Consider the following 12,543-nt stretch of genomic DNA (forward strand, 5'->3'; position numbering starts at 1 on the left):
TACTAACTCGAAATTTCTAGTTACTAACTCAAAATTTCGAGTTGCTATCTCGAAATTTCGAGATAAAATAAAACACAACTTGGCCGGAATACGCTTCCGTACGAAGGCACACACACATAGCTCTAATTTTGTGTGCACTGAAGCTCACGTGGATGGCACAAACTAAATACACGTTTAGTCTCGTTTGTAGGATATCAACAGAATTGTTTACACGTCCTGTACTCCTGAATCTTGACCAGGAATTTCTCAACTGACAAACCATGCCAACAAAAGGTAAGAAAAACGTTCTACGATTCATGTCTGCCTGTAAACCAGTGCTATATCTACATTCTGTACATTAACAACACGTAGTCATACATGAGTAAGTGCTAGTGAAGTCCGTTAGGTTATAAATTTACTGTTGGTACCGAGTTGTGATCGAGGGACATGAAGATGCGATAATATCGTTCATCATTCTTCAGACGCCACAAGTACACGGTGAGTCATGCGAATTATTCATTAATCCTTTCGTGTGTTATAGGTCCTAATCATGTATGAACATATGCTAATATATTTGATTATTTTTTTTAGAAACCACATGTTCACAGCAAGTCATGCGAAACATCTTTCTGTCGTCTATTGTAGATGTTATACGAACCATGAAACACATTAAGACCTAGGGCGAGAGAAATGAATACGGCTCTACAATAACACATCTATTAAAACTTATTACTTATGAATGACACCTCGTATTTTTAAGAATGGTGTTTTGTTGATATCGCTTTATCTTAAAATGAAATCAATATCATTCAGACTATTTTGAACCATTCAAAAGACTCCTCTTACTGCAATTTTTATTTTTTAAATCTCTTCACTTTCGTCATAACTAAATTGTGTTTGTGTGAAGCTGTATTGATGATATAAGGAATCTTGAGATCATCGATAGACAGATTTAATATATTTATCTTAAAAAAAACCAATGAGAAGAAAATACCAACATGTCAACTTTATCACATTCCAAACTCAAATTCAATAAAATTATGGCAAAATATGAACCAAAGAAAGATTTACACTGAGACTCCTGAAAACGTGTAAGGAGAATAAAACCAGTGTTCCGGAGGAGTAAGCGTCTTCTGTGTCATCGATAACACCATCCATGTAAACTTTGGTCAATCCAAGTAAGTAATGTCACGTTCTCAAGCTAACAAACATCAAACACATTAAACATCAGATTTGATATTAATACGTGAGAAATTCTGTTTTGCACATATTTTTAACCCAACGGATGAACTGAATCATCCCGTGACAACTAACTTGAGTCAGAATAAAAACAAACATAGAATACGATTTCGTCTTTTTTATTATTAAAAACGATTTTAATTCTGCCAAATCTAAAACATCATTTGTTGAATCTGCTTACAAAACGAGGGGAATACTTGATTTTTTGATTACCTGCTCGGATTTATAAAGAACCAATGAAGTAGAAGATGCCTACTCTTCCGGAACACTTTTCCGTGTAAATCTTTCTCTTGTTCATATTTTGCCTTAGTTTTATGGAACTTGAGTTTGGATTGTGATTTCATTGACATGTTGGTATTTTCTTATTGTTTTTCGCCATAATGCATAGACATAGGTATTTAGTGCCAGAGTTTTTAAGAACTGGTTATATCCTCTCCCAATCAGGGTTGCTAGAACGCCTAAATAATGGTGAAAACGTCCTTGTTGCGGAAGGATACATGTTGGAATCCGAGAGAAGAGGTTATCTGAAGATTGGTTCATTTGCACCAGACGTGGTTTTAGATTACCCGGATGTGGTTCGAAATATGCATCGCGAGTTTGTACACGCTGGCACAGATGTTTTGGAAGCGTTCACGGTAATAAGAGCAAAACTGAGGGAAACACTCGAGGTGGTATCAACATATAAAATATTGACATGCACTTCCGGTGTTATGTAATACTCTGACTCCGCGAAAAATCAGCAAATATAGTTATTATTTTCTAAAATGACAGGTTGTGCTCCTACTTCCAACCTTTTTTTGACAGATCTTTTATTTTTCCTAAATTGTTGTATACACAGTTAAACACTAGTGGTTTTAGTTGCATTGGGATGGAATATTGTCAGTTTTTAAAATACATGTTCTGTTTGTCAGTATTACGGACACAGGGAGAGACTGAAATTAATAGGTCGAGAGGAAGACCTAGAGAAACTCAACCGAACCGCTCTCAAAATCGCTCGAGAAGTGGCAAACGAGACTGGGACTCTAATGGCTGGTGGACTGTGTAGTACTACTATCTATGAGGAAAACCAACCGGAAATAGATGAGCAAATTAGGGCTATGTTTAAGGTAACTTACATAGTCATAATGTCAAAGATCTATACTAATCCAAGTTTCGAGTTTCAACGATGAAAAAGGGTTCTTTGGAGGTTTTCTGTAAAACCTATAATTTACAAAACACATAATTAACGTAATGATATCAGATCAAAGCTCTCTTATTTATCAATGGTCAGTGATGCCAGACAAAGTAGGCGGAGAAAATACTCAAAAAATGATAATGAACAAAACAAAAATGACCATGTGACAGGAACAGGTGGAGTGGGCGGTAGAGGAGGGTGCTGACTACATTATAGCGGAAACTATCAATGATTACGGAGAAGCTAAGCTAGCTCTTGAGGCGATACAACAATACGGAAAAGGTAATTAATATATCCTGTGTATATGCCTGTCTTGTGAGGCGGGGTAGATGGTAATTTTGTGAGCATATAAACATGGCGGTGTAGTTGATATAATGGGTAATTTAAATTTTCAGACTGAATCACAAAGAAAGATAAAAAGATATTTCTTTCATTTTTGTCAACAGCACATTTGCTTTTCGCAAACGACCTGATGGTTCCATGCAAAATACCATACGAAGGCCGTAAGTCTGAACAAATGTTGTACATGTTACACTGAGTCATATATTACAATGTACCACCCCAGGTCTTCCGGCAGTGATAACTATTGTTTGTTACAATCCTGACATGACACTGGATGATGTGCCAATAGCGGAGGCGTGTCGCAGACTGGAGGAGGCCGGGGCAGATGTTGTCGGCCTGAATTGTGGGCGTGGCCCGAAGACCATGTTACCTCTTATCAAGGAAATCAGGAAAACATGCAAGGTTAAGGTTGTTCCGATATTAAGTAATCGTTGTGACCGTTTTATTGTATAATAATAATACAATGCGTACCCAACAAAGGTTCCGCTTAATTTACTTCAATAATAACAATACTAAAAAACTTGAAGTAAATGAATTGGCGATTTGTTGTTTACTTGTTCAGTTTTAATATTGACTGCTGAGAATCCGACACTCTCAATCTGCCTAGAACCACCTGACGTATGTAACTATTCATACTGTTTTCCATAGGGTCCAATAGCTGCTCTTCCTGTGACGTTTAGAACTACACAGGAAAACCGCACATGGACATCGCTGAAGGATCCGAACACAGGTATAACTTCTAGATAAAGACAACCGTTGACATGTTTGTCGACTTACCGTGGAATCATTTTCTGCTTCTCCTAAGTGTTAATCGTTTTCTTAGTTCTATCGCGAATCAGATAGATAGGAAAGACGTAGACAGAATCGAGAGACGAAGGGAGATGAAGATAATGATGTAGTTATACACTAACCATTACGCTCCCTACAGTCTTGTGCGATTTAAGTTACAGGTGCCCTTAAGTATGTCCTATGATGTCTTTGTCAGTATATACAAGGTTCATTGAGACATTGCATGGATTTCAGACATTGTACTTTTGTACGGGTTGTCGTGCTAACCTTTTCTAAATCATTTCAATTATTTTTCTGTTATTTCGTTTGTATTATGGTTTTGTCAACATGCTGGTATCATCTTGCTGTTTTTCAAAGTCCTCGTGATAATTTTTTCTATTCTCTTTTTTTTCACGACCAAAAGTAGTTCCTTTCTTTGTTACATCCAAACCTTGCAAAAAGTACATGTTAGTTTCAAGGTTTCTATTTTCGTGTTGTTTGATCCGTCCTCGAAAATAATAGTATATATTTATACAAACTAATATCCAATAAAGAATATTGGATTTTTGTAGGCAAGTTCGCCTGGCCATCAAACGTTTCTTGTGTGACCTGTAATAGAGACGACATCCGGGAATTTGCAGAGGAAGCTAAGAATATTGGTGTAAATTACGTTGGACTGTGTTGTGGGAATGCGCCATTCTTCTTCCGCGAGTTGGCGGAAGTATATGGGAGGAGACCTGGAGCCAGCAAATATTCACCCGACCTTTCGTTAAGTGTTCTTGCTGGGGACAGTAAACCAAGTTATTCGAAGTTAAGGGAATTCGCTGGAACTGGAAAGAAATGAGGGCGCGTTTTGTAAAAGCACATTGATTTAAATTACATTAAAGGAAAGCTATGCAATATGGCTTCGCAATGTCTGATTATGTGTTTACTTTGTAATTTTTATCATTATCATCGAAAAGTTTACAAGATGAGTGTGTTTGTCGATGTCATTTCTATGATGTTTCGTGAAATACATTAATATCGCTACGAGATGACGTCTTTATTTCACACAGCATACTGTATTTGTACATTTCCCTATCAGACCCCTTATACATATATATAGGAAACACTGTTTTGATTAACACAGTTCATGCATAATTTTCCTATCATCTAAGATCATGAACATGAATTTGTTCTAAGGGATCCCGTCTCCACACAGAACTCCTAGGGTTGTGGTTAAGGACGTAAAATATTCACTATCAAAGATTAATTTAACAGCTTGCGAGCAAGTATGTCGCCTGGGCATTGTATAGTTTGCTATTAGTCACATGATCAAGTGCGTACGGAGCCCCGGAAGGGACATCACAGTTTTTTTTTTCTTAAATCCAAGGCCTCGGTTTAGTAATTCTTGGTCTCGGTTTACTAATCCGTGGCCTTGGTTTAGTAATGCGAGGTCTCGGTTTACTAATCCGTGGCCTTGGTTTAGTAATGCGAGGTCTCGGTTTACTAATCCGTGGCCTTGGTTTAGTAATGCGAGGTCTCGGTTTACTAATCCGTGGCCTTGGTTTAGTAATGCGAGGTCTCGGTTTAGTAATCCGTGGCCTTGGTTTAGTAATGCGAGGTCTCGGTTTAGTGGTTTGTGGGTTTGTGGTTCAGATTCTGCAACCAAATCTAATATTTTACCAGAAAGAAAATTGCCTTTGAATGATTTTTTTTAAAAATCAGTTTTTGCATCTTACTGCAGATGTGTTGATATTTCAATAAAAGTTCTACTTTATTGTTCTAGTTTGTTATTTTATGTTGATGTTGATTACACCTGTATCATGGGAAAAAAGCATTGTCCACACCCCGTCTCTATTTGTTTTTCCAACAAAATGCATCTCTATTTTCCAGCATATTTCTTACACGAAGCACAGTAGCTAGTATCAATATGCATGGAATAAGAACAAAAAATAAGATAATTGGTAGTTATGTGTTATTATAGATTTTTTCTTGCTGTTCTTATCCCACAAACTCCATTGCATTGATGAAGTGTTAATCACACGCAGCAGGCACGTCATCTCACCTCACAGATTTAGACATATATGTATTCCTTCATCAACAGAAAACACCTCGTCTGGGTCATCTTTCACCTGATCGAGACTATAGGACTTTGAAATGCAGGACACAAGCTGACTGTGTATTGTACCATTAATATGGCAAGCCATTTTTAACATTTGATAGTTTTTAACAATATGGTACAATACATTTTAAATTTATTTCACAGAAGTGGAATATATTTTACACCATAAATATATATATACATGTACGTGTTTAAATTGTATATTATTTCACTGAAATGGAAAAACATTACCTCAAAAGAAACAAAATTATTATACCCCTGAGGTGGGGGGTAGGATATACTGAAAGCATGTGGTCAGTCCGTCTGTAGATGTATCACAAGAGTCGGATGTTCTTTGTGTGAAATATCGCTGTTATACTACTTGAATGGTAGGATTTCTATATACATGTATAACAATAGAAACCCTGCTATTTAATTACAGTATAATAGCTATATTTCGCGCATAGAACGCCCGATTCATGTGGATGTACCAGCTACTCCACCTAATTTCAACTACTTGATGGATTTTAACGAAACTTGCTGGCCATTAATGTACATAATCTATATTAGATTTGGTTACTCCCTTCTTCCGAAAGTTATGCGCCACTGGGCAAGCAAAAATGTACCCGCTATCCCTCTTAAACTACATGATAGATATTTCAACATGCTTAGGTAGTTCGGTTATCTCCCCTTTTTCGGAAGTTGGTACACATTACGTAAATTGATCAGTAATTTCCATAGACTGTTTTACTGTACAATCATGCTCCTCCATGATAAAACTTTACCTCAGTAGTAAAATAGTAGCTTCATATGACAGTTAACATCTCACTAGTTTAGATCATGTGGAGGAGCCACAAACCTGTGACCATGAAAGCTACAAATGACGTCCAACTATACTGATAACTATCTTCCTTTGATAATTTAAAGACGTGTCATGTTGCACACTTTAGGGTGATCACTGCCAAGTCCATTAAGTAAACCATCATTTCAGTTAAATAAAATAGTCAGTGCATATTATTTACGTATTTATAAATGGTATAATTGTTTAAACCGAGGCCACGGATTATTTAAACCGAGACTACGGATTACTTATACCGAGGCCGCGGATTAATAAACCGAGGCCACGGATTGCTAAACCGAGACCTCGGATTACTTAAACCCAGACCACGGATTACTTAAACTGAGGTCACGGATTATTTAAACCGAGACCACGGATTACTTAAACTGAGGTCACGGATTACTTATACCGAGGCCGCGGATTAATAAACCGAGACCACGGATTGCTAAAACGAGACCTCGGATTAACATTTTTTTTCCTGATGTCCCTTTCCGGGTTCCGTAAGTGCGGCTAGATAGGGGACAACATCAGTTAGATAAATATGTTCAGCTCGAGGGACGGTTCCCGCAGATACGACACACACTAGCCTACACAGAGGGCTTTAACCGTTCAAATCTTATAGACTTACAGCATGACAACGAAAGGTAAAGTATACAAACACGTTTATGGTTGTATAGCTGTGTACTTTACGGGTTTCAGTACAAGGAATGGCCTACAGGGAGTAAATAGATAATGTAAAGTAAAAGAATTAGAATTTACCACCATTGTACTTATACTGATGCAAGACAAACGCCCACTGAATTTATGGTATGAATATGTTTTGTGTTCCGGTCAAATTGTAACCAAGCGTTATTTACAAAGTCATTCTTTCTCGAATTATAAAACATGTTAAAATGTTCTGTGGCATAGCTATACAAGTACTTCAATTAAAAAGTGCTGGGTGACTTTAAAGGCCATATGGCCCAGAGTCTTACATTTATATAACAGTGAACTGTGTGGCAAGTGCAGAGTGCTTGTTTAGGTTAACTTAACAGTCAGATACCTCTCCACTGGAAATAAAATGGAAATTTCTGAATCATCTAGATTTATAAGCTGAAAAACGTTTTGCTGACCAATTACAATGTCGCTTAGCAATATAATATCGTAAACATTAATATCCCTTATCAGCTGGTTGACATGTACGATGTGTGTGAGAATTCTTCTGAATTTGTGAGTAAGGGCATTGAAGATATACGACCACTTATGTTTGTGGGCCGATTTGACTTTAGTCAATAGTCGAATGCAGTTTTATTTAGTTATGTGACAATGACGTTTAAGTATTCATGGCCAGGAACATAACATCTTATTGTTGTGCCACACACAAACAGACAACAGAGCATCTTATAGCTTAACCACACACGTGCTGACAACGGAACATATCATATTTTAGACACCACATACTAACAACGAATCATCTTATAGTGTAGACACACACTATGAACACGAAACAGACTGTATCTCCGACACGCATATACTTGCACTCTCACACATACCTTTGGCACCTTGATCTGGAACGTACACACAATTCAAGCGAAAAAAGGCAAGAAACATGCAGGGAACGACATTCGGAGCTGATCGGAAAAAAATGAAATTTTCCATCATTTGAAAGCCAAGTTAACCACTAAAACACGTTTGATTAACCGTTATTTAACATCAAGAACATATGTCACACCAAGTTTCGCCATGAAATGTCACTTTTTCTTTCTCAGCTTGTCAATCCATATCGTAAGACGGAAGCACTTCATTCAATTCTAAAAAATATCACTCAGTCGGAACTCCCCAGAGCCAGTCAACCGAACAGCTCCTTGAAAATCTATAGAAATGACGTATTTCCGTCTTACAGCGACTGAGTTTCTTACCTTTTGTATGATGCATAATGGACTTGATTTTTGCTTGAGATGTTTACATTCTAGATACAGGTGAATAAATCTACTTTCATGATATCATAAAGTATCAGTGCCTTTGTATTTGAAATGTCACATTCAGGTTTCTTACAACGATTAAATGATGGCGAGGCTATTATCATTGCGGAGGGATATATGTGGGAACTTGAGAGAAAGGGTTACGTAAAGTTCGGGGAGTTCACACCGGAAGTAGTTCTGAACAATCCAGAAGTGGTGCGAATAATGCATGAAGAATATGCACACGCAGGAAGTGACGTCGTCGAAGCGTTTACGGTAAGATTTATCAATGCACAAAAGATAGCCATTGAACTATTAGAAATCTCAATCCAACAACTGAATTTATTTCAGATAAAGTTTCCGACAAAATTTATCCAATTGTAAAATAACACATAAATTACACTATTTTAATATTTCCTTTTAAGATATCGTTTGCGGAAATATATAGAAAGGAGATGAGTTGTAAACTTATAGCTTGCTTTCCAGTTCTCCTATCTAAAATCGAAAGAAACAAATATCCATGCAAAAATAGAAAAACAAAAACAAAAATCAAAACAAAAACAAAAAAATCAAACAAACTAATAATATCACCTGAGTTATTTTAACAAATATTCAAGGTCACATATGAGAGCGCAGCAATAGATTAAGTAGTAACCAGTAAAAACAAGGTAAAATGTCTATTTGTTAAGAAATGACGCTTCCTTTTTATACAACCTTGTTGTAATTTCGCAAAAATATATCAATTTAATATCAATTTTCCATTGAAAGTATTGAAAAAATTGGCAATCGCTAAAGCTAGACATGAAAAAGTAAAAAAAAAATATTAACACTTCAATTCAATGCTCAAACTTTGGAATTTTCTCGTACTTGAAGTATTTAGGCAACAGAAAGCGCTTGCGAGCTATTGGCATTGAGGAAGGGCTGGAAGAACTTAACAGACGTGCTTTAAGAATGGCCCGGGAAGTCGCGGACGCCACAGGGTCTCTCATGGCCGGAGATATTTCACATACCTGGCACTACCAGCCCGATAATCCCGAAGCAATGAAGGAATTAAGAGCTATGTTTAAGGTAAATATCTACCAACTATTTTTATTCTTTTTTATTTACTGTTGTTTAATTTTTCTCCATTTTTACATGAAAGTATCACCTTATTATATCTGCTGAACGCATAACTTCATTATATTTGTTTGAACAGGAACAAATCGAATGGGCTGTTCAGGAAAAGGCTGATTACATCATCGGGGAGACATTCCAGGACTTCGGAGAAGCCATGATTGCACTCGAAATGATCAAGGAACACGGAAACGGTAGTACAATTTCTTGCTACCTTATAAGTACAAATACAATGTGGGGTCTTATAAGAAAAGGCAACATTATGGCAAAAATGTTTTAATTCGAAAAAGAATATCTTTTCGTGTTAAATGTTCAAAGCATATACAGAAATCATTGTTTTCCGTTTAAAGGGCTGCCGGCTGTCATAACACTGACGGTATACCAACCGGATGTAATGCTAGACGGAGTCCCTGTTCCAGAGGCATGCAAACGGCTCGAAGATGCTGGGGCTGCCGTAGTTGGCCTGAACTGTGCGCGTGGACCCCAAACAATGATGCCCTTACTGAAAGAGATCCGAAAAGTCTGTAAGGTAACAAAAACGTCTTAAGCAGACATATCTTAGTTCTTGATTGGAGAAAGCTGAATAATGGGATCATATTTTCCAGAAAATTTTAATCTTGATCGAACGCCACGTTCTCATAAAGAGACATTTAGTAGTGAAAACGACACTGTGCATCTAATTGCTTAAACTTTATATCGCAAAAAACGTTTCCAAATGTATCATGATCGCGAGCGGTGGCAGTCTTCAACATGATTTTCTCTAATGACACGTTTGAACTTTGATTGGCGAAAAAAAAAAAAAATGCGGAAATCGTGATACTGGGACACCCTTTGAATTATTATCCAATCTTTCAACGAAAACTGCATAACAAAACCCGAACTACATTTTAGGGTCCCCTTGCGGCTATCCCAGTCCCTTTCCGATGCAGGGGCAAGTACAAAACCTTCCAGTCACTTCTGGACCCTGAAACAGGTAAGGACATACGTCCACGCTGTACTTTTGTTCTGACATGTAATAATTATAGAAGTAACTTGGACATTAATTAAGTGCATATAAAGCTCATAAATCGGTGTTGTGAAGAGGTTAATTGATTTCTGTGACATCAACAGGTGATCGCCTCTACCCTGACAATCTGTCAGCTCAGCTCTGTACTCGTTGGGAGGTACGCAAGTTCGCAGAAGAAGCCAAAGAGCTCGGTGTTCAGTACATTGGATTGTGCTGTGGCAACTCGCCAGCATTCTTCCGCGAGGTGACGGATGTGTATGGCAGAACAACCGGCGCCAGTAAATATAGTCCTGACTTCACCAACAGTCTGTCCAGGTCGACTGATCCGAAAAACAAGAAGATACAGTCGTTTATGTTCGATTGTGTGGACTAAAGCCTCTAATAACATTCATCCAACAAGATTAAGACAAGACTAAATAGAAAAAAGTTTGTGACCGGGAAAATGCGAAAAATAAATTTGGCGTAACTTTCGTCTAATCATGTACAGTGTTATGTAAGGTTATGCGGATTCAGTTTTATTCAACTTCAATTATTTTTACTCGCATTTTACACGATTTGCAATACCGAAGGATTATGACATTTACTTCAACAACGTATTCATTTCGATGGATAATAATACATGGTCGTTCAGATAAACGGCAGTTGCATCTTTTTCACCTTGACCATTGCTATAAAGGTCACCTACTACACGTGACTTCGGGTACTAATCCACTGTCATTATCATGCTAACACAGATGTTAGATTTCATTACGTAAACAAATATTAAGTATGTATTCATGTTCATATGAAATGGCGACTGAATTCGTGATAAGAATGTTCACAAAGGAACGTAACAAAAATAACCAAAAACAATGTACAGAATATCATTACATACACACATAAAGACCAACACTGCTGCTAGTATATCCAATGCTTGTTAAATCCAGGTCGAAGGTCAAGAATACATATTTCTAAATTAGAAATGAAGGCTGCTGTCACAGCTGGAGAGTTTTTGATATTTTCTATTGAATATGTAAATTTAGTCCATTCTACTGTACAAATAGCTCTTATATCGCTCTACCGTAACAAAGTTATGCATCATGTGATTTCTGACATAATGGTTTTATTATCTCATTATACTGTACACGTTCATGTAATGAACATTCGTAAGGAATGCAACTTGATCCTAAAATATTCAAAAAGAAATACACATATATCAAAAGAAATGTGTGTTCACAAGTAAATAGCTCACAGAATTCATTCACGACAAGTTGTGAAGTCAGTATATGTACAAAAAGAATTCAGTAAGTGTAGTAAATGAGGCAAAACACAAAAAATAGTTGAGAAAATTATTTATGGGTATAAAATATAATATATATATATGAAAATGTGATTATATGGTCAATCAGTCCATGAAGGTTATCAGTGTGATGACACCTTTATCTGGAAACTAACAGTTCTGTGACAAAAACCTCATTTAAATCAAATTGAAAAGAATACAATAAGAATATATACATATAATATTGGTCAGGAAATAACAGCCAAGGCAATATCACATGTATTTATAGACACATCGTATATAGTGTTTTGATTACACGTTACATGCAGTGCTTTCAAATGATATTTATTTAAATGCTGATAAAAAGGAAATTCTATGGTGTCAATATCCACATACTAAAATTATCAATCGCCTTAGTTAACCGTTGGGCCTGAGAACGTTACCGAAACACATTAGTCGTGTTGAACTTTTATTTCTCTCTCTCTCTCTCTCTCTCTCTCTCTCTCTCTCTCTCTCTCTCTCTCTCTCTCTCTCTCTCTCTCTATCTCTCTCTCTCTCTCTCTCTCTCTCTCTAATACACTGACTTTTTGGCAAAAAGAATCATATTTTAAAATAGACACGATTGTTTCATTATATAAGCATAGTTCGCTATAAAGAGAAAGTTTATGTAGTATGCGTAGATGACATATATTATCAAATACTTAAATAAAATAAAAATTAATAACATAGACATCCCCTCCTTTTCTCAAAATTTCAGTCAACTCATTGAAAACCTTTAGAAGCTGTGAAAACGTAAATCTGCC

The 12,543-nt window shown here is 36.7% G+C and overlaps 1 protein-coding gene across 3 annotated transcripts; it reads left to right on the plus strand.

Moving 5' to 3' along the window:
• The first annotated feature begins 109 nt into the window (after positions 1 to 109).
• Positions 110 to 10,958, plus strand: LOC132561311 (betaine--homocysteine S-methyltransferase 1-like). 3 transcript variants are annotated; one of them, XM_060226032.1, is made up of 7 exons: positions 110 to 273; positions 8,449 to 8,639; positions 9,237 to 9,431; positions 9,559 to 9,670; positions 9,827 to 10,005; positions 10,368 to 10,449; positions 10,587 to 10,958. In XM_060226032.1, the coding sequence occupies exons 1-7, from the start codon at positions 261 to 263 to the stop codon at positions 10,853 to 10,855; spliced, it is 1,041 nt and encodes a 346-aa protein (XP_060082015.1). In that variant the 5' UTR covers positions 110 to 260; the 3' UTR covers positions 10,856 to 10,958. The 3 variants fall into 3 exon arrangements, with proteins under 3 accessions (XP_060082015.1, XP_060082014.1, XP_060082016.1); XM_060226031.1 differs by lacking the exons at positions 8,449 to 8,639; positions 9,237 to 9,431; positions 9,559 to 9,670; ... (1 more) ...; positions 10,368 to 10,449; positions 10,587 to 10,958 and adding exons at positions 1,663 to 1,853; positions 2,130 to 2,324; positions 2,563 to 2,674; ... (1 more) ...; positions 3,383 to 3,464; positions 4,075 to 4,422 and having other exon boundaries at positions 120 to 273; XM_060226033.1 differs by lacking the exon at positions 110 to 273 and adding an exon at positions 6,916 to 7,067.
• The last annotated feature ends 1,585 nt before the right edge of the window (positions 10,959 to 12,543 follow it).

Source organism: Ylistrum balloti, unplaced genomic scaffold, assembly GCF_031769215.1.
Source record: "Ylistrum balloti isolate Yb309-2 unplaced genomic scaffold, AGI_CSIRO_Ybal_v1 Utg371194, whole genome shotgun sequence".
Lineage (NCBI taxonomy): Eukaryota > Metazoa > Mollusca > Bivalvia > Pectinida > Pectinidae > Ylistrum > Ylistrum balloti.